The 22,454-nt window shown below is 45.2% G+C and overlaps 1 protein-coding gene across 1 annotated transcript in view; it reads left to right on the plus strand.

The window, feature by feature from the left end:
• Window positions 1-22,454, plus strand: part of dnah7 (dynein, axonemal, heavy chain 7) — a 102,357-nt gene that overhangs the window by 13,304 nt on the left and 66,599 nt on the right. The window contains exons 18-28 of the mRNA XM_062456298.1: window positions 1,069-1,433; window positions 1,990-2,176; window positions 8,451-8,644; window positions 11,860-12,058; window positions 12,388-12,528; window positions 12,615-12,827; window positions 13,027-13,136; window positions 13,289-13,457; window positions 15,237-15,339; window positions 15,800-15,927; window positions 17,719-17,931. Of these exons, the coding sequence (XP_062312282.1) occupies window positions 1,069-1,433; window positions 1,990-2,176; window positions 8,451-8,644; window positions 11,860-12,058; window positions 12,388-12,528; window positions 12,615-12,827; window positions 13,027-13,136; window positions 13,289-13,457; window positions 15,237-15,339; window positions 15,800-15,927; window positions 17,719-17,931 (2,022 nt within the window). The remainder of the gene's footprint in view (window positions 1-1,068; window positions 1,434-1,989; window positions 2,177-8,450; window positions 8,645-11,859; window positions 12,059-12,387; window positions 12,529-12,614; window positions 12,828-13,026; window positions 13,137-13,288; window positions 13,458-15,236; window positions 15,340-15,799; window positions 15,928-17,718; window positions 17,932-22,454) is intronic.

The raw sequence follows: 22,454 nt of genomic DNA on the forward strand, positions 1-22,454 counted from the left end.
CCCCCCCCCCAGGTGCTGTGTAACCCCCCCCCTCCCACAGGTGCTATGTAACCCTCCCCCCCAGGTGGTGTGTAACCCTACATCCCCTGCCCCCCCCAGGTGCTGTGTAACCCTACATCCCCTGCCCCCCCCAGGTGCTGTGTAACCCTACATCCCCTGCCCCCCCCAGGTGCTGTGTAACCCTACATCCCCTGCCCCCCCCAGGTGCTGTGTAACCCTACATCCCCTGCCCCCCCCAGGTGCTGTGTAACCCTACATCCCCTGCCCCCCCCAGGTGCTGTGTAACCCTACATCCCCTGCCCCCCCCAGGTGCTGTGTAACCCTACATCCCCTGCCCCCCCCAGGTGCTGTGTAACCCTACATCCCCTGCCCCCCCCAGGTGCTGTGTAACCCTACATCCCCTGCCCCCCCCAGGTGCTGTGTAACCCTCCCCCCCAGGTGCTGTGTAACCCTACATCCCCTGCCCCCCCCAGGTGCTGTGTAACCCTACATCCCCTGCCCCCCCCAGGTGCTGTGTAACCCTACATCCCCTGCCCCCCCCAGGTGCTGTGTAACCCTACATCCCCTGCCCCCCCCAGGTGCTGTGTAACCCTACATCCCCTGCCCCCCCCAGGTGCTGTGTAACCCTACATCCCCTGCCCCCCCCAGGTGCTGTGTAACCCTACATCCCCTGCCCCCCCCAGGTGCTGTGTAACCCTACATCCCCTGCCCCCCCCAGGTGCTGTGTAACCCTACATCCCCTGCCCCCCCCAGGTGCTGTGTAACCCTACATCCCCTGCCCCCCCCAGGTGCTGTGTAACCCTACATCCCCTGCCCCCCCCAGGTGCTGTGTAACCCTACATCCCCTGCCCCCCCCAGGTGCTGTGTAACCCTACATCCCCTGCCCCCCCCAGGTGCTGTGTAACCCTACATCCCCTGCCCCCCCCAGGTGCTGTGTAACCCTACATCCCCTGCCCCCCCCAGGTGCTGTGTAACCCTACATCCCCTGCCCCCCCCAGGTGCTGTGTAACCCTACATCCCCTGCCCCCCCCAGGTGCTGTGTAACCCTACATCCCCTGCCCCCCCCAGGTGCTGTGTAACCCCGGACTCCGCGACCGCCACTGGGACGCCATGTCGGCGGCGGTGGGCTTCCCTCTGCGCTCGACTGAGGAGGCCTGCGTGGCTCGCTTCCTGCCCATGAACCTGGAAGCCCACCTGGGCAAGCTGGAGGGCATCAGCGAGGCAGCCAGCAAGGAGCACTCCCTAGAGAAGGCCCTGGAGAAGATGATCCAGGAGTGGGGAGACATGGAGTTCAGTCTTCTGCCCTACAGGGAGACTGGCACCTGCATCCTGTCCTCCGTGGAGGAGGTCCAGACATTGCTTGACGACCACATCGTGAAGACCCAAACAATGAGAGGATCACCGTTCATCAAGCCCTTCGAGCTGGAGATACGGTAAGGGGATATGAACTCTCAAATCTACTGTACAGAACGCCTGCTATTCTATACACCCGTGACTCATTAGATAGACTTGCAGTGTCAGAGCAGAACAAAAGAGGAACACACATACATGGATGTGATGTTGTATTCCAGTAGATAGTCATCCAGGTGTCCCCACCTCAAGAATAGAAAAGGAAGAATCATTTGATACATCGTTAGTCCCAAAAGAAGGTTCCACTAGTGAACAAGGGAAGCTAAATCCCCCAGTGTGTGTGATATTTGAGGCCCTCTCCTGTGTCAAGGCTCGAAATTAACTTAAGGATGAAGTTTAACTGGTTATATAACGTTGGATAGAACGGTAGGCCGGTCACTGTATATGCTCACAGCAGGCACATACTGTGCAGTAGGCTAATAGCAAGCGTTTTGTAAATAAATAAAACAAGTCGCACCATAAGGATTATTTGCACAAATGCTGCCAAATATATTTAGAGGTTACACAGATAAGATTTTGGGAGCATATGTGACCAAAATGGTCGCAATTTGAAGCCCTGTGTGTGCTTGGTGCTGGCAGGGAGTGGGAGGGCACCCTGCTGCTGCTGCAGGAGATCCTGGACGAGTGGCTGAAGGTGCAGTCCACCTGGCTGTACCTGGAGCCCATCTTCAGCTCCCCAGACATCATGGCCCAGATGCCCGAGGAGGGCCGGCGCTTCACCGCCGTCGACAAGACTTGGCGAGACACCATGAAGCATGTCTCCCTGGTAACACACACGCACACACATGCAAAACTGTGTGATGATTTTTTTAGATTGCTTGCATGTCATTAGAAGGTTGGATGACCATTTGTCCAGCATACACTGTCAAAAAGAGGCGTTTAAATGCAAGGAGGCGGGTGAAGTCTATTTGTCTTCTGGTGGTGTGACCATGTTAGTGTGTGTGTGTGTACATGTGCATTAGTGTCTCTGTGTGTTTACATGTGCATTAGTGTGTGTGTTTGTGTACATGTGCATTAGTGTGTGTGTTTGTGTACATGTGCATTAGTGTGTGTGTGTGTGTGTGTGTGTGTGTGTGTGTGTGTGTGTGTGTGTACATGTGTGTTCTAGGTCGTCCTTGTTTGGGTTGGAGCTGTCCAACCCAGACTGGAATTCTTTGATGGATGAGTTGCCAGACTAGTTATTATGGCAAACCTTATGTTTTAATAACAACCAGTCCCTGCAGGTGCCTTAACACACACACACACACACAAACACACACACTAACACGGCCACACCAGCACCCCTAGAGAATCTCTAAAGGGTAATTGGCGTCCTCAGTAGACCTGCAATGAGACACATCAATATCAGGCAGCATCCTTCACAAACTCTGGCTGAATGCACCATCAAATAGAAATGATGGATTTTGTCTGGAAGGAAGATGCTGTGTGGGGTCACAAGGAAAACAGCTACAGTCTCACTGTCTGTGTGTTAGTGTTGCTCCTGTGTGCTGTGAAGCTGTGTGTGTGAGTTTGTGTGTGTGGGGGTATGGGTGACGTTGGAGTGTTGGTGAATGTGTGTCTGGGGGTGAATTTGTGTGGTATGGTGTGTGGGTGATATGAGTGTGTTTGTGTACGGTGTGGGGTTATGGGCAGTCCCATATGTAATACACTGAAAATCTGCGGAATTCCGCTAGCCTTCCTGTTCTTATGTCAGAGCGACTGAAGATGTTCCACAACAGTTTGACGCCGAATATGGTCGATTGAATGTTGACAGATTTTGCAAAAAAGTATTGATCCATCCTCATAAAGATCGCCTGGAAACTCCCTGGCCTTGTCTCTTGGTGGATAAGTGTTTCCTTTTCAATTCTTAGCATTTTTGGCTAACGTTTTAATAATAGACGTAATATGAGTTTAGAAGTTTATTTACATTTTTCCTCAGACCAATGCGTTCGATTTAAAATATGCGGGTTTTCGTTGGAATTCTGTGCCTGCGTATTACGTTTGGGCCTGGTTATAGGTAAAGGGTGTGTCTCCTCATGTGTTTCGTATAGTGCACAAATGTTTTCTACAACAAGGAGGGAAAGTCACAAGGTCAGACGAATCTGTTTCCTCACCAGGAGACCACATGTGATGTTGCTATTTGTCAAATCAGCAATAATCACATCACACTGTAAAAAATAAATAAGAAATTACCAGACTTTTTCTGTAAATTATACGTGTTTTTTTCTGTATTTCTGAATTACAGGAAATACAGATAGAAAGACAATGGCAAACTGTAAATTTATATTTTTACATAAAAATTACAGCCAAATGTTATTACTTAAAAATACACTAAATGTAATTTTGTTTACAAATATTAATAACATTTTCACCAAAATGTTTTGTTAAAACACATAATTTCAAAACTAGCTAGTTTAACAGTTATTTTGCAGATATTTACTTTCATCCCACGGACAAATAACTTCTTAATAACATAATTTTTGGTTTAGACATAGTAACCTTGAATTGTGAACTGAGCTCGGGTAGTTGACGTCATGCAATCCCAGCATGCACCAGTCAATATCAAAGACTACAAAAGCCTGCAAAAGCCTTTTTGGGGCTATCTCGTTGTTTATGATCATTGACCAATGCACTTTTAGTAAAGCTCTCTCTTGGAAATCGCTTTGGATAAAAGCGTCTGCTAAATGAATACATGTAAAGACTCAAGAGTAGGACGAAGGAAAGTTGATTAGATAGTTGTGTAGCGGCAACGCTCCTGTTACCCAGAAATCCCCGCGGCAAGCTGAAAAGCTACAGAGTTAATGGTATAAGCTTAGTTAGATAAACATTGTTTGGAGTTTTGTTGTTGTGTTCGTTCTGTTTTGATATGTGTAATGTGATGGTCTGTAGTTTGGATAAATTAAGTGTTCACCCTGAGTGTGAATGTTGTCCAGTTAGATGGCGATCTAACCTGTCCAATTGGACAGACATGCGGCAAGCAATATTCTTCGCCAATTCATACAGCTAGCCAGCGCTACAGTTGTAAATATCTGGATACTGCTGTATGTTGTGCACACAACATGTTTTGGATGAACACGTTCAATCGTGATATATTGTTTTGGATTATTTAATATTTGTATTAATTGAAAATGCTGTATTTGTACATTGAAGTTTAATTAATAAAAGTATGATTTACCGGTAAAGAACAGCATGTAATGTAATATTACAGATATATCTTGTAAATTTGGTACTGGAACGTGTCATAACGTGGGTTTATAATGGGAACATGCACAACGTATATGTTTGTACAATTACAAATCGTTTTCCCCCCCGCAAATCTGGTTCATTCAGGATAATAGTACACATTTAAAATTAGAAATGCTGTTTTTTACAGAGAAGTTCAATTAATAAAAGTCATATTTACAGGCAAAGAACAGCCTGTAATGTAATATTACAGATATATCTTGTAAATTTATTACAGGAAAATTACAATTATTTTACGGTTAATTAATGTTAATATATATTTTTTTTTACTGCAATTTACATTTAGTCATTTAGCAGACGCTCTTATCCAGAGCGACTTACAGTAAGTACAGGGACATTCCCCCGAGGCAAGTAGGGTGAAGTGCCTTGCCCAAGGACACAACGTCATGTTGCATGGCCGGGAATCGAACCAGCGACTGGTTACTAGCCCGATTCTCTAACCGCTCAGCCAACCGCTCAGACACCTGACTGAATTTAATGGGTTTAATCTGGCGTCCTAGCTGCCAGATTGTTCCAGTTTTTTTTACAGTGCAGCTATGAGAAAGGGCTATTTTGCTTGATAAAGCACAGTACAATTGTTATGCAACAGCAAATTGGCTTCTTAGTGATGGTTGTTTATTTTGTTGTTTCCTTTTGTTGCTGTTTCAGTATAGCAGCAAACTAATAAGCCAACCAATTAATCCAATAATACATTTTTAGAAGTCAAAATCAAGTAGGCTCCATTATCACCAGTAGATTCTTCTCCTTATACAGTACATACCCCAGTATCACCAGTAGATGCTTCTTCTTATACAGTACATACCCCATTATCACCAGTAGATGCTTCTCCTTATACCAGGGGTGGGGAACGTCCAGCCCGAAATCATTTGGTCCGGCCCGCCATGGCACTGCAGGAACCATATTATTAGGTGCATTATTTGTTGGCAGCAGCACTATTTTAATATGTGGAAGAGGTCCGTGGAGGTGCGCAGCGTTGCGTACCAATGTACCAAAATATTTCACTCGCGCCCTCTGCGCGCTCGCATTAAGTGTGGAGTTCCTTTCTAGCAAATCAAACCCAGAATACGTTGTTGGTTTGGGCTAAGCCCCGAATGTTTACAACGTATGGCTCCTCGCCTGATTAACACTCAGATCGATAAACAGTCTAAAAAATGGTAGCAATATAAAAAATTATACGATCCCTTTCCGTAATCATGATACCCCCCAAGAAATGTTCGATGCACGCACCCCTAGTCAAAGCAGGCTGCATCCGTGCCAGCTAACATCACAAACGTCACCAAAGAGAAGCAGTTCCAGCCATCACATTAGGGGTGAGTTAATTAAATGTTTGACCAAATATAGCAGGCACATTTTTAAGTTGATAATTCTGTACGGCCCCCAAATGATTTTATAAATATCCAAATGGCCCTTGGTTCCCCACCCCTGCCTTATACAGTACATACCCCAGTATCACCAGTCGATGCTTCTCCTTATACAGTACATACCCCATTATCACCAGTAGATTCTTCTTCTTATACAGTACATACCCCAGTATCACCAGTAGATGCTTCTCCTTATACAGTACATACCGCAATATGCTGAACATGCTTCTGAGCGGCAGCAGCCACTAGGGGCTGCTGAAGGTCTACACTGTAGACTCTACAGCTTCTCAGATCAATCAGCACACCTGCTTTCTTCGCCAGTATTTACTCTCCACTCAAGTGTATCAGTTACCCTCTCTTGTGGACAAAATGGTAGATAAAAACTCAAATGAATGGAAGAGACTCGTACTCATGGCAGCCCTGGCACAGCCAGAACACCCTCACTGGGAGTCAGCGGGTTTCTGCCATCACACTGGTGTGTGAAAGAATGCACTGAGATGTGTATGTACAAGTATGCTAGACATACACGTACACAACAGTGCGGTGGAGTGGAGTGTTGAACCAGGAGAAATCCTTACTGAGCTGTCAGTGTGTCTGACCCAGGAGGAGAGTGTGTCTGACTGTGACAACCCTCTCACACTGTTGCAGGCCTTTTGTCGGAGCAGAACAATACTGAAGTACATTTAGTCTGTGTGTGTGCACATGGGTGTTTAAGGTCCACTCTTTCACTAAATCTGGGTCAAGTATTCCACCTGATGAAGTTACATACTATTATGACCTTATTTATACACCACTGTGATCCATTCAACTAAAAACTCATCATATTGTACCAAGAGATGAGCTGAAATCACATTTCATGTGATTCTGAAAAGCTCAATGTCCCTTCATCACTTTTGCATGCGTAGCTTTATGCTCATCCACCCGACCTGAAAGAGCTCAGGTCATTTGCACAATTGCTCCATTCAAACTCATTAGTTCAGCCCATCGTTGTATTTCCTCACCAAATGATGTAGATTATCTGATTCAGTCCTTTTTTATACCAGTGACATGGTTACAGTTTCCCATAGTTACAAGTCTGGAGCATGGCTGCTATCAGCCATAAAATCCTATAAAAAGGGATTTATTCCCTCAAAATTCAGTCTCTTCTGTCACCCCTTAGCATGGTCAAATGACAAATTTTCATGGTTACAATAGAAGATTTAAAGAGGGCTTAACGAGAAAAGGTTTCTGATTACCTCGCTCCTCTTACTTGCTTTTAGAGTCTCCTAGAAAGAAAGGCCTCTATTTTAGCATGAAAGCCGTTGTTAAAGTTCAATTTCCAGCCTGTGCCTCGGCTTCAGTCTGCACAGGTAATAAGAAATCAATAGCAATCAGGAAAGGGGAAAAAGCCATTATTATCTCTGTCTGTGATACTGTGAGGGGTCCACACAGCCCACTATGTAGCTAGGCAGAAGGTAGGAACACCTGGTGTTAATGGTTATTATCATTCTGGTCCCAGTTCAAGATCTGAGAGTTTGTCTTCCATAGTGACTGACCTAAACACTTTGACACACACCCTGAATTTGACAAAAACAAGTCAAAGCCATGTAAGGACTTGAAAGTGAGTTAGCTGCAGTTACTAACAACTCCTGGGTAGATGAGATTACCTAAAGGCAGTCTGTTTCTGCACAGCAAGCAGTCTACAAACTTTTCAATACTGTAGATTAGTTACCACAGATAGATAACACATCATTTGGATTCAGACTCGCAATACTTTTTCAATCTTGATTACATAAAAGTATAGACCAGAATAGATGACACATTTTTCTTCTCCGTTATGGGCCCATCAGATACATGTCAAACCTCCCAGTGTGGAGAGAAGAGTTCAGTGATAAGATGGAAAGCCTTGTTAGTGTCTAATTGTGTGTGTAGTTATGAATGATGGTCTTCTGTTGTGTTATCATTCATGCCTTCCCTTCCAGTGCCGCTCCATGAGAGCGTGCTTCTGAATTCTGCTGTCCAGCCTTCAAGATTAGATCGACGCTGGGCCTTTCTGGGATGTCCAGAGGGAACTTGTTGAATTAGCTCAGATGAGATCAGGCTTGTTCTGCACCACAGGCCCCAGGAGAAGCTCCAGTTTATAGCAGGATTTCAGCCTCCCCTGGAACACCGATCCTAATGTTTGGAATTATACTAAAATATGTAGCTGTGAAAGGGGATGACTTAAAGTAACTATTATTGAGACTCAAGGCCATTGATATCAGCACAAAACAAACTATCCTTCAAATTAGGCGTTTCCTATAAGCTTGAAAAAAATCCTGGTTGCTCTAATTATATATTTTATCACAGGAATGCTTTTGTGCATGATCACCCATGTTAAAAGAGGGTTTGATCGGCATGTCCATTGTATTTTATGAACAAAAATAATATGCAATTTATATTTTTCTGCTACTAATTTAACTTTTCTTATTCTGACAGGACAAGCATGTGCTGGCCGTGGTGGCCATCGAGAAGATGGTGGAGAAGCTGAGGAAATCCAACGAGTTCCTGGATATGATCTTGAAGGGCCTCAACACGTACCTGGAAAGGAAACGCCTTTTCTTCCCACGATTCTTCTTCCTGTCCAACGACGAGCTGCTGGAGATCCTCTCCGAGACCAAAGATCCCACCAGGTGAGTCGATGTTCCTCTTACTCATTTTTGAAGCCTTGATAGGTAAAACAACAGTCAACAGAGTTGGATGACTTGCATGGTACAAGATTCCCCAAGGATAAGACCCCACACAGATAAAGATCTCTTTAGTTTACACTACAATGACCCACCAGATCAAGAGCTTTGATTTATCGAACAAACCCTACCAGGTACAGTAAAGACCTTTCAGACGTCTCTTGTAGAAAGATCCATAGGAAAGATCCATAAGAATGTGAGGATTTGCCCTTGTCCAACGTGCATAGTAGCAATGAGACAACAGTCCGACTAACCCGCTCAGGGCCCTGTGCTCAGAGTTAACCTAAGCCAGGACTGGAAGGAAAGGCATGATAACACAACAGAAGACCATCATTCATAACTGTGCCCGCTCAGGGCTCTGTGGTGGGGCTTTCCTGTGAATTGCTCAGGTTACAATCAGTACTTCTTAAGGGATAGACTTTTAAATCTATTTTGCAAGGATATGATCTAGCTATTTTATTGCATTATAGGTTAGACTGATGCCTGTGGGCTGTGATGAGTGTGATGGGCTCCCATGGGGTGGTAGGGCTGTTTGATAGAGTTTGATTATGCAATGTCGGCATTTATTTGTGAACATAGCTCAATCAACACTTTTTTATCCTCCATGGTGAGGTTTGTGTGTGAGGCCACTACATGTCGCCAATACAGTCGCCCACTACATGTCGCCCACTACATGTCGCCACTACATGTCGCCAATACAGTCGCCCACTACATGTCGCCACTACATGTCGCCAATACAGTCGCCCACTACATGTCGCCACTACATGTCGCCAATACAGTCGCCCACTACATGTCGCCAATACAGTCGCCCACTACATGTCGCCACTACATGTCGCCCACTACATGTCGCCACTACATGTCGCCCACTACATGTCGCCAATACAGTCGCCCACTACATGTCGCCACTACATGTCGCCACTACATGTCGCCAATACAGTCGCCCACTACATGTCGCCACTACATGTCGCCAATACAGTCGCCCACTACATGTCGCCACTACATGTCGCCCACTACATGTCGCCACTACATGTCGCCCACTACATGTCGCCACTACATGTCGCCAATACAGTCGCCCACTACATGTCGCCACTACATGTCGCCCACTACATGTCGCCACTACATGTCGCCACTACATGTCGCCAATACAGTCGCCCACTACATGTCGCCACTACATGTCGCCCACTACATGTCGCCCACTACATGTCGCCAATACAGTCGCCCACTACATGTCGCCCACTACATGTCGCCAATACAGTCGCCCACTACATGTCGCCACTACATGTCGCCACTACATGTCGGCCACTACATGTCGGCCACTACATGTCGCCACTACATGTCGCCAATACATGTCGCCCACTACATGTCGCCACTACATGTCGCCACTACATGTCGCCACTACATGTCGCCCACTACATGTCGCCACTACATGTCGCCCACTACAGTCGGCCACTACAGTCGCCCACTACATGTCGCCAATACATGTCGCCCACTACATGTCGCCACTACATGTCGCCCACTACATGTCTCCCACTACATGTCGCTACTACATGTCGCCACTACATGTCGCCCACTACATGTCGCCCACTACAGTCGGCCACTACAGTCGCCCACTACATGTCGCCAATACATGTCGCCACTACATGTCGCCACTACATGTCGCCCACTACATGTCGCCCACTACATGTCGCCGCACCTTGGCCTACATGGACACAATGGTGTACAGAACATGCTTTGCCTCTTCATGAAGACATGCTCAGAAGAGAAAAGAAAAAGGAGGAAACGGGGGGGAAAGCAATTTAACTGAGTAGAAGCCTTGGAAAACTAATTTCAAGTCTTGGAAATCCTGTACTTACTGTGGGAATTTAATTATAGAGACTGTTCTTCTCCCTGTGACACCCTGGCCTACTTAACTTCCCAGTGGCTCCCTGAAGCAGGCCCAGGCTGATAAGCAGCCCTTGTCTTATTCACCCAAAGTATTTGGTTAATAATGAATGTGATTTCAGACAAAGAGGACTTAGCCCTTTTCTCTTCCTCTTTTGGATTTTATATCTTTTCATCCTCTATTCATCCCCAACTTTCGCGGCTGGGAGTTTCATCAGCCCCACTACAGAGCCTTGCTTTTCTGACAAGCGGGGATTTTCAAAAGCATATGGAGGCGTGTGATGAAGCCGTAGCTGGGCTGAGTTGGGGTGACTCATGCATGCTTTCCTTTCACAGGGCGCGCCATCTCAACGCCGTTTTAAGTAAGAAAACAGCATGTGCCTGTCTGCCGTTCAATCAAGTTTTTGGGGGTTTATTAAACCTTGTCCAACCATGCAAACCTAGTTTTTCAGAGGATTTTCCCCCTTGTCATCTTTGCTTTCTTGCTCCATTTACTGTTGTTGTCTGGTTTGTTACATTTCTTCTTTGATGTTGACAAAATTGTATTGATCCTCTAAGTGGTTCCCAGAAGCATTTATTCAATACAACACTATTCCCCACAGGCATCATTAGAGGGTATCTCAAAGCAATTGTTTACAAAATGCTTTTCGGTAGTGGGTTGCCTGAGACGAATTAAATCCATCTCTATTGTGTTCACAGGAAAACTAGACTGCAATCAATAGTAGATTATCCGCAGATGATTAGGATTAACCAGTTGCAAACATCTGGTTTTATGTAACAAACACAGACATTACAAGATCGAGAAATGAGAGAATAACAATTTTGGAAGGAATATTTTCTCTCTGGGGAAATGACACTGTAGCGGGGTGTTGACCCTCTGGTGGATCAACATGAATACAGAGGCTGCTACAGGGGGGTGTAGCTGGTGCAACAGACTACCGTATTTTACAGAAAATAAGCCGCATCGTGTATAAGCCGCACCCCCCCAGAATGAGGACTTTGAGTTTGTAAATCTGAGTATAAACCGCACTGGAATATAAGATGCACTTTCACTTTCATTACAAATCATTCCTCTTTCAAGTAATAAGCCCCCGTTCAACTGTTGAGAATAAAATTAGCTGCACGGTCTGTAGAGATCTTGAGACGAAGCCACTTTTGTGTTCTAAAACCGGACTATAAGCCGCTTCGAAATATAAGATGCACAAGCACAAGAAAACTGTAAAATCGGAGTACAAGCCGCAGCTTATTTTCCGTAAAATACGCTCTCTCCTCTCCCCCAGGGTCCAGCCCCATCTGAAGAAGTGCTTCGAGGGCGTGGCCAGCGTGGTGTTCACTGACGTGCTGGACATCACCCACATGATGAGCAGTGAGGCGGAGGTGGTGGCGCTGCTGGACACCATCTCCACCTCCAAGGCCCGAGGCCAGGTGGAGAAGTGGTTGCTGGAGCTGGAGAATGGCATGCGCAGCTCGCTGCAGAAGGTAACTGCCCAGGACCTCCCAGATGATACCACCTGACCAAGACTTCTCCCTTTAAAGAGTCCTACGATTGTTGACTGGATCCAATAGATTAAGACAGATCATATACATATGGAGGCATGCAGGAAATCTGACTAATGTGGACCCTGTGTACTTTGCTTTGGATGAAAGTGTTGAATGAATCAAATGTAATGTATAATGGAATGTATGATGTAATGCATAATGTATAATGCAATGTGTAATGTATTATGTAATGTGTAATGTGTGTGTTTCCTAAGGATTGATTCTTGGGCAGGTGTGCTGTTAACTCTTCCACCCTGTGTGTGTGTCAGGTGATCGGGGAAGCCATTGAGGCGTACCCCCAGGACCAGAGAACCAGCTGGGTGCGGGCGTGGCCAGGCCAGACCGTGCTTTGTGTCTCCCAGGTCTACTGGACCAAGGACATCCACGAGGCCATTGCTTCAGGACAGAAGGTGACCAGGACCGACCTCAAACTGGGCCTCTTCTGCTGGGGTCCTGTGGCTAGCTCACAGTGACCAACCATACCTCTCTCCCTTAGGCACTGAACGCGTACCTGCAGCAGAACAACAGCCAGATAGACGACATAGTGACGCTGGTGCGAGGCAAGCTGTCTAAGCAGGCCCGCGTGACTCTGGGGGCGCTAGTAGTGCTGGACGTCCATGCCAGGGATGTGCTCTCACTGCTCTGCCAGAAAGGCATCAGCGACGAGAACGACTTTGAGTGGCTCAGCCAGCTACGCTACTATTGGATGGTGAGCCAGGGGGTCTGTGTGTGTGAGTGTGTGTGTACATCACAGATCCAATGGTAAAAGTAATTAATTTGTTCTTTAAACCGGGGTTGTTTCACTTTTAACCCATATTCAATTCAGCTCACTCCTACCACAATAAAATAATTTAATTTCAGTGCCGGTCAAATCCATATGTGACCCTGTCCTTGTGACCATCATCCAGGAAGACACGCTCCAAACCAAGATGATCAACGCTGGTCTGGCTTACGGCTACGAGTACCTAGGGAACACCCCCCGTCTGGTCATCACCCCCCTCACTGACCGCTGCTACAGGTATGACCACTCACTGCCCCCTCACTGTCCCCTCTGACCCTTTACTGCAGTAGTAATGTGGTAATTGTAGTGAACATTGTATATTTAAGCATGATTGAATCCCATGCTGTGATAAGTGTGTATGAAGAATTTGTTGACGGCTCGTACTCCAGAACCCTGTTTGGGGCGCTGCACCTGCACCTGGGTGGGGCCCCCGAGGGCCCGGCAGGGACGGGCAAGACCGAGACCACCAAGGACTTGGCCAAGGCCGTGGCCAAGCAGTGTGTGGTGTTCAACTGCTCCGACGGCCTGGACTACATCGCCCTGGGGAAGTTCTTCAAGGTGTGTTGTCTGAGGAGCTGTGAGGGACGCCATTCATAATCACCATGATTATTCATGGACTTCTCCTCTCACATACACATAAGAAACCAAACTCACTCATATGACAAGTAAAATACTTTTACATACAAACTGAGAAATTATGGTTTCACACATATTAGTATGTGTGAAACTGTTTCTCATATAATAAAACAACTTGTATATAAGCCATTGAAAAGCATTCACAGTTACACAATTACAAATGTTGTATGAGAGGCTTTCAGGATGGTGTATGAGAGGATTTCAGAAGGGTGGACCAGACCACCACCATCACCGACCCCCCCCCCCCCTAAAAAAAAGAAGAAGTTATTATTATACATTATTGGTATGCCACTGTACTGGAAATCAGAAAGATGTGGTTGCCTTGGCAACAGTGAGCGCTCGGTGTGTGTGTGTGGTACAAGGCAGTTAACAGCCTTTGTACACGTTGCTTTGCTTTGCCAGATTTCACCATCGAGCTTTGTTTCAGTTTTGATTAACCAATTTAATTGGTTATTTTATAGGGATAGATAATACTGGCAAAAAATATATATTTCTTGGATTTAGATAAAGACTAATTAGAGATTATAATGACTAATTACCGACTAAAAAGCCGAAGTCTCATTCAGGAAACCTAAGCCTTTCCACAGACACTTCATATTTTCTGTACTTTCCAGTCGTCGAGGTGGAGAGGACAGTCCTCTCCACCTCCAGTAATGCTCTCTCTGTGAGCTGGTGCTCTGTGAGAGCTGGTGCTCTGTGAGAGCTGGTGCTCTCTGTGAGCTGGTGCTCTGTGAGAGCTGGTGCTCTCTGTGAGAGCTGATGCTCTGTGAGAGCTGGTGCTCTGTGAGAGCTGGTGCTCTCTGTGAGCTGGTGCTCTGTGAGAGCTGGTGCTCTCTCTGTGTGTAAGCTGGTGCTCTCTGTGAGAGCTGGTGCTCTGTGAGAGCTGGTGCTCTCTCTGTGTGTAAGCTGGTGCTCTCTGTGAGAGCTGGTGCTCTATCTGTGTGTGAGCTGGTGCTCTCTGTGAGAGCTGGTGCTCTATCTGTGTGTGAGCTGGTGCTCTCTGTGAGAGCTGGTGCTCTATCTGTGTGTGAGCTGGTGCTCTCTGTGAGAGCTGGTGCTCTCTCTGTGTGTGAGCTGGTGCTCTCTGTGAGCTGGTGCTCTCTCTGTGTGTGAGCTGGTGCTCTATCTGTGTGTGAGCTGGTGCTCTATCTGTGTGTGAGCTGGTGCTCTCTGTGAGCTGGTGCTCTCTCTGTGTGTGAGCTGGTGCTCTCTCTGTGTGTGAGCTGGTGCTCTCTGTGAGCTGGTGCTCTCTCTGTGTGTGAGCTGGTGCTCTATCTGTGTGTGAGCTGGTGCTCTCTCTGTGTGTGAGCTGGTGCTCTGTGAGAGCTGGTGCTCTCTGTGAGAGCTGGTGTTCTATCTGTGTGTGAGCTGGTGCTCTCTCTGTGTGTGAGCTGGTGCTCTCTGTGAGAGCTGGTGCTCTCTCTGTGTGTGAGCTGGTGCTCTCTCTGTGTGTGAGCTGGTGCTCTATCTGTGAGAGCTGGTGCTCTATCTGTGTGTGAGCTGGTGCTCTATCTGTGAGAGCTGGTGCTCTATCTGTGTGTGAGCTGGTGCTCTCTGTGAGCTGGTGCTCTCTCTGTGTGTAAGCTGGTGCTCTCTGTGAGCGAGCTGGTGCTCTGTGTGAGCTGGTGCTCTATCTGTGTGTGAGCTGGTGCTCTCTGTGTGTGAGCTGGTTCTCTGTGAGCTGGTGCTCTCTCTGCGCAGGGCCTGCTGTCCTGTGGAGCCTGGGCTTGCTTCGACGAGTTCAACCGCATCGATCTGGAGGTGCTCTCAGTGGTGGCCCAGCAGATTCTCACCATCCAGAGAGGTGTGTATGGGAGGAGGTATGGTTTGTGTGTGTCAATTTGTGATTGTGGGGATATGGTGTGTGTGTGTGTGTTTGTGTGTGTCAGATTTTGATTTTCCGAGAACCACAAATGATACAGAACAGAGACATTTACATTTACATTTAGTAGACGCTCTTATCCAGAGCGACTTACAGTAAGTACAGGGACATTCCCCCGAGGCAAGTAGGGTGAAGTGCCTTGCCCAAGGACGCAACGTTATTTGGCACGGCTGGGAATCGAACTGGCAACCTTCAGATTACTAGCCCGACTCCCTCACCGCTCAGCCACCTGACTCCCTACGAGACCAAATAAGAACCACTACCCAAGACGACAGGATGTTTGCTTCTCAAGTGATACATCATTGGTGTAGTCGTGGTTTTTTATTTTGGTGATACTACATTGATGATTAACATGTGTGTGTGGCCTGGGTGTGTTCGTCAGGGATCACCTCCCATGTGGAGCTGCTGATGTTTGAGGGCACTGAGCTGAGGCTGGACCCATCCTGCTCTGTCTTCATCACCATGAACCCAGGCTACGCTGGCCGCTCCGACCTGCCCGACAACCTGAAGGTGCTACACACACACACAGCTGCTACACACAGACATCTGCTACACACACAGCTGCTACACACACACACACACACACACACACACACATCTGCTACACACACACACATCTGCTACACACACATCTGCTACACCCACACACACGTACACACACATACACACAGACATCTGCTACACACACAGCTGCTACACACACACATACACACACAGCTGCTACACACACACATACATACATTTACATTACATTTAGTCATTTAGCAGACGCTCTTATCCAGAGCGACTTACAGTAAGTACAGGGACATTCCCCCCGAGGCAAGTAGGGTGAAGTGCCTTGCCCAAGGACACAACGTCATGTGGCACGGCCGGGTATCGAACTGGCGACCTTCAGATTACTATCCCTCCACGATACCCTCACCGCTCAGCCACCTGACTCCGGGTTACATACACACACACATTTACATTTACATGTATGCATTTAGCAGAGGGTAGTGGGGAGACAGTACATGAGCACATTTACATTTATTCATTTAGCAGACGCTTTTATCCAAATCGACTTCCAAGAGAGAGCTTTACAAAAGTGCATAGGTCACTGATCATAAACAACGAGAGCCAAAACATGAAGCATACATTGTGAAAAGCAAATAAGTGCCAATGGGAAAGAACATAAGAGCATGTAGTTAAACAAATTACTGTAAACAACGTGAACCTCAAGAAGTGCAAGAGTGTACCTGTAGGAAAGCAAGCAACAATAATATAATTTACAGCGAGTACAAGTAGTTAAATCAGTTACAACTCAACACACATACACACAGCTGCTACACACACACATACACACAGCTGCAACACACACATCTGCTACACACACACACATATGCTACCAGTGTTGCCACAGTTACTTTGAAAAAGTAACTTAGTTACATTACAGATTACTTGATTTTAAAAGTAACTTAGTTACTTTACAAGTTACTTGATTTTAAAAGTAACTAAGTTAGATTACAAGTTACTTTATTAGTTACATTCAGCAGCTGCCGACAACACCCCCGCCGCCTCAACATAAAAATATGTACGTTCGACTTCATGCGTCGCCTGCAGCCGGCTGTCGGCTGTCGGCGCCGCCGGTGCTGCATGAAGTCGAACACACCTATTGACAACCGGCTCTATAAGTTTGACTGTGCAGTTCTGCGACTCCAAATATTTCTTCAAATTTGACGTCGTGTTTTTGTAGCTTGATAGCACTTTGTCGCCACCAGCACAGAGTGTACAACGAACCTTGATATTTCCATCTTTAGCTGACAAATACTCAAAATAGTGATTGTATTTCCAACTTGAAAATGCGCATCTCTCTCTCTCCTGCTAGCTACATTGTTGTTTGTGTTGCTGAGTGGTAGGTCTATGTATATACACGTGACGTGACCCTCGTGCTGAAAACGTGACTTAATTGTCGCATAGGCTTAACTCCCAGAGACGCAAGAAGAAATCAAATATATATTTTACTATTAATGACAAAATAGTAATGCACAGTGAATTGGACAAGTAACTTTAATCTGATTACTGGTTTGGAAATAGTAACGCGTTAGATTACTCGTTACTGAAAAAAGTGGTCAGATTAGAGTCACTGTATGCTACACTCACACACACGACTTCTTGACATGTAGAGCATGTATACAACTGATCACAACATGCAAACATTCATCTGTCTTGAAAGACGAATACGTTTTTCCATTGACTCCACTGGACTGTAAAACAACATACTGGCCATACTGTCTCCTGAGCTCCCCTCCTTCCACCGTGCAGGCTCTGTTCAGGACAGTGGCCATGATGGTCCCGGACTACGCCATGATAGCTGAGATTGTGCTGTACTCGTGTGGCTTCGTCACTGCCCGTCCCCTGTCGGTGAAGATCGTGGCCACCTACCGGCTGTGCTCGGAGCAGCTGTCCTCCCAGCACCACTACGACTATGGCATGAGGGCTGTCAAGTCCGTGCTGACCGCCGCCGGAAACCTCAAGGTAGGATAGCCACCCTCGAGGTACGCTCCCTCCAGGAGCACACAGCTAGACTCACCTTCATATGTTTGTTTTAAACTCAGGCGTTGTTGGTACTATTCACAAGGTAGGTTGCAGGGTGAGTTTGCCATAAAGGCATTAGGTTGTGACTTTATGGACTTTATGGACTAATTTGGTTAATCCCCTGAGCTGCATCTAAGGAGGTCCCACAGATCTGCCTCTCGGTACCAGCAGACTGACTCTGCTAGTGTCCTCTGGGTACCAGCAGTCTGACTCTGCTGTCCTCAGCAAAATCTCTATGTATGTGAACTTGATTTGTAACAATTGTGGCAATTTTCTCCCACGCCTGTTTAACCGAAGCTAATTTGGGTGGGTTTCTTCTCCCATCTCCATCAGAATCAGAATTTGGTTTATTCGCCATGTAGCCTATGTTACACAAACACGGAATTTACTGTGGCAGGAAGGTGCAAACAATAAACATATACAGGTCTTAAATTAAGTAAAAAAGTACAATAGTTAAACTAATTCTAAGAACTAAACAATTTAAAAATATAACAATTTAAAAAATAAAATATATATAAAAATAAGAATAAGAATTTGAATGAGCAGCATGAGCGGGCAATTTAGTGCAATGAGAAAACTGCTCTGCCTTTCCCATACAATGTCACTTCTCTATCTGTCACGGCCCTGACTATAACTTTGGTCTCCTCGGCTGTGAACCGCTCCTGGCGTGCGCCTGGCAAATCCGCCGTCATACAGTTTTTTTTTCCGATTGCTTAGACACAAAAACGTCAAATAACACACAGTTAGTGAAATCTGACACTCAAGGAGCACAACAGAAGGCCAGACCTGCACAACTATAAGCACATTCTCATCCTCACACTATTTGCAAAATACAACACACAGTTTTGCAAATCACTAAACACACTTTTCTACATTAGACACAGAAATTTAAGATTATGTCACTTAATTGCCTTTTTTAGACACTGCCTTGTAAAATGCCACACGTGAACAGATGGATCAAACACGGGCGTCAGGTGTACAAGCACTAAAGTGCTAAACTGTAAACAGACCAATCAGGTGTAAGCACTATAAAAAGGAAACAGGTTCATCAAAAATGGAAGGCAATGTTGCAGGTAGAGGAAGAGGGAGAGGTAGGATGAGAGGGGGGGCCCGTGGAGGAAGGTAGGGAGAGGGAGAGGTAGACCTGGAGGCCGTGGAAGAATAGGGACAAATTTACAGTATCTAATGAAATTCAAACAACATTGAACATTGGTTGACCATGTTGTGAACCATGGGGCAACATTGAGAGAGGCTGGACAGAGAGTTCAGCCCAACCTCAGCAGATATACTGTTGCAACAGTAATTTGGACATTTCGACAAGAGCACAGGTGAAAACTACTATTCTGTACTGTCTACAGTACAGTACAGTAAAATGTAGCTACATGTAGCTACAGCTATATGCACTACATCAGTACTTTTTTTGTACATATTCACTGCAGTCCATGATTGAAACTAGACAGGGTACAATTTCTGGGGAAATTGTAGGGTGTGCTTGCGTCGGTTGCACAGGAGTCCGTTTTTGAATGACATTTTTAAAACTGATATTTCTGTATATTTTATATAAAAATGCATACTTATTATTTATAAAGATTACATCGATTTAAAAGCATTTTTTTTTGCTGCTCATTTACAACTGAAAATACGAGTGAAGTGTAGAATGAAATAGATCTTCTCATTTCCCCTGCAAAAGGCATCCTCATCGTTGAATCAAAACGAATAAATTTGGCAGACCGGTGTAAAAATTGACCTAATCTCTATGACTTAAACGTCATTTTAAGTTTTTCCCTTCTCGTGATATTTTCAGGCATGTAGCCTACTCATTGCATTCATTCATTAATAAAGAACCCCCTTTGAAGATTATTCTACGACGTTACCCGGCAGTAGAAGATGGAATCGCGATTCAAACAGTACCATCTGCTAACTGAAAATATGCCCCCCAAAACGTAAATAAGCTTGACATTTATTTAGTGGAAAATCGCTTTCATGAAAAGCTCACTGGTAGCGATCATTAAGTAACAACAGTAACAACGCAAAGTGCGCTATCCCTGTGTGGAGAAGCTGCCCCGGTAAATTGTACTACTACAGTACAGTAGACTACTGCTGTGTTCGTCTTGGTAGCGATTGCGTTGGTTGAATTGGATTTAACGTTCCGTTGTACGGTTTAGGCTGAAATTAATTATTTTCATGAACAGATTGACAAAGTTTAGGCTGTGGCAATGAAGTTAAGGTTAGCAGTTAGATAGACTTTTGATTTAAGTAAGGGGAGTGCCGAACATGTTCTGTCGCCGTTTGACTTCCTACAGCTGTGTAGATGTTTTTGTAGTGTCTCGCGTAGGCTACAGCGTTGCAGTGAGCAACACTGGTTTGAAACCACAGGTAATGATAATTTCACCCACAAATCGTTTACTTGTAATGTAATGTCATAATAAATCCTACAACGAAAATGTATTTGTGAGGAATGTTTATTTTAAAGATTGAAAACAGATAACGCTACATCATAGACCACTGTAGTATGTGTTGCCCGGGTAACAGAGGCTAATGTCATGCTAATGCCTCAGTGAAATAGTAGACTACCGTTTCCGAAAGTAGATGTGGGCCTACTTCCTTAATAATATCAGCTAATATTGTACATTACATTTTACAATTGTGTTTCACATCACAAAGTAAAATAAGTAAATAGTTATCACCCTGGCCTCTTTGCTTGTGGCGTTTCTGCAGCTGCCTTGCAGTAAAGCTATAGTTAGCCTAGCTATCCCCCAAGTTAACAGATGCGAAACGAATGTTCTGCTACAGGTAGTCACGCGTGTTTTCGTGACGTTAGTGACGTAGTGACGTTAGTAACGTCAGTGACTGTGGCTAGCAAATTAGCCACCGTTAGCTTCACTTTTCGCCACAAAAACTTAATTTCCACTTAAACCATGCAACGGAACGTAAATAAAAATACAAGCAACTCAATCGCTACCAAGACGAAACTTTTGACACCTAGGTTGTCTATGTAGGCCAAATATTGACAAAGATTTAGGGGGGCAAAAATAAATAATAATAATAAATATATATGTGAGAGAACAAAGGTTGTGCTCTCGCCGAAGGCTTGAGCACACCCAACTAGAGAGGGTACAATTTCTGGGGAAATTGTAGGGTGTGCTTGCTTGCGTCGGTTGCACAGGGGTCCGTTTTTGAATGACATTTTTACAACTGATTTCTGTATATTTTATATGAAAATGCATACTTATTATTTATAAAGATTAAATAGATTTAAAGGATTTTTTTTTTTTTTGCTGCTGCTGCTGCTGCTCATTTACAACTGAAAATACGAGTGAAGTGTAGAATGAAATAGATGTCTTCTCATTTCCCCTGCAAGAGGCAGCCTCATCGTTGAATCAAAACGAATACATTTGGCAGACCGGTGTAAAAATTGACCTAATCTGTATGACTTTAAAGATTATTCTACGACGTTACCCGGCAGTAGAAGATGGAATCGCGATTCAAACAGTACCATCTGCTAACTGAATATGCCCCCAAAATAAGCTTGACATTTATTTAGTGGAAAATCGCTCATTCATAAAAAGGTCACTGGTAGCGATCATTGTCAGTAACAACGAAAAATGCGATATAGCCCTGTGTGGAGAAGCTGCCCCGGTAAATTCTACTACTACTGTACAGTACAGTACTAGACTACTGCTGTGTTCGTCTTGGTAGCGATTGCGTTGGTTGAATTCGATTTAACGTTCCGTTGTACGGTTTAGGCTGAAATTAATTATTTTCATGAACAGATTGACAAAGTTTAGGCTGTGGCAATGAAGTTCAAGTTAGTAGTCAGATAGTTTCACCTATTGAAAGACTTTTGATTTAAGTAAGGGGAGTGCCGAACATGTTCTGTCGCCGTTTGACTTCCTACAGCTGTGTAGATGTTTTTGTAGTGTGTCTCGCGTAGGCTACAGCGTTGCAGTGAGCAACACTGGTTTGAAACCACAGGTAATGATAATTTCACCAACAAATCGTTTACTTGTAATGTAATGTCATAATAAATACTACAACGAAAATGTATTTGTGAGAAATGTTTATTTTAACGATTGAAAACAGATGCATCATAGACCACTGTAGTGTGTGTTGCCCGGGCAACAGAGGCTAATGTCATGCTAATGCTTCATTGAAATAGTAGACTACCGTTTCCGAAAGTAGATGTGGGCCTACTTCCTTAACCCGTTAAGGAGTAGCGTCACACATATGTGATCGTTCGAAAGCAGGCCCCACAGAGTACCGTCACACGTGTGATTCTGAACATTCCAACCGACTATTTTCTGATAGACAAAAACTATATGACAAACGCTATAGTATGGCTTCAACATTTACAATTAGGAGGCTAACAAGTAACACTAGCAGGTAGTATCATTGCTACGAGTATTATGCTAGGTAACGGAAGCTAACTAAAACTAGCTAGCTTCCATTTTGGAAAAATAACT

Source organism: Osmerus eperlanus, chromosome 3, assembly GCF_963692335.1.
Source record: "Osmerus eperlanus chromosome 3, fOsmEpe2.1, whole genome shotgun sequence".
Taxonomy (NCBI): domain Eukaryota; kingdom Metazoa; phylum Chordata; class Actinopteri; order Osmeriformes; family Osmeridae; genus Osmerus; species Osmerus eperlanus.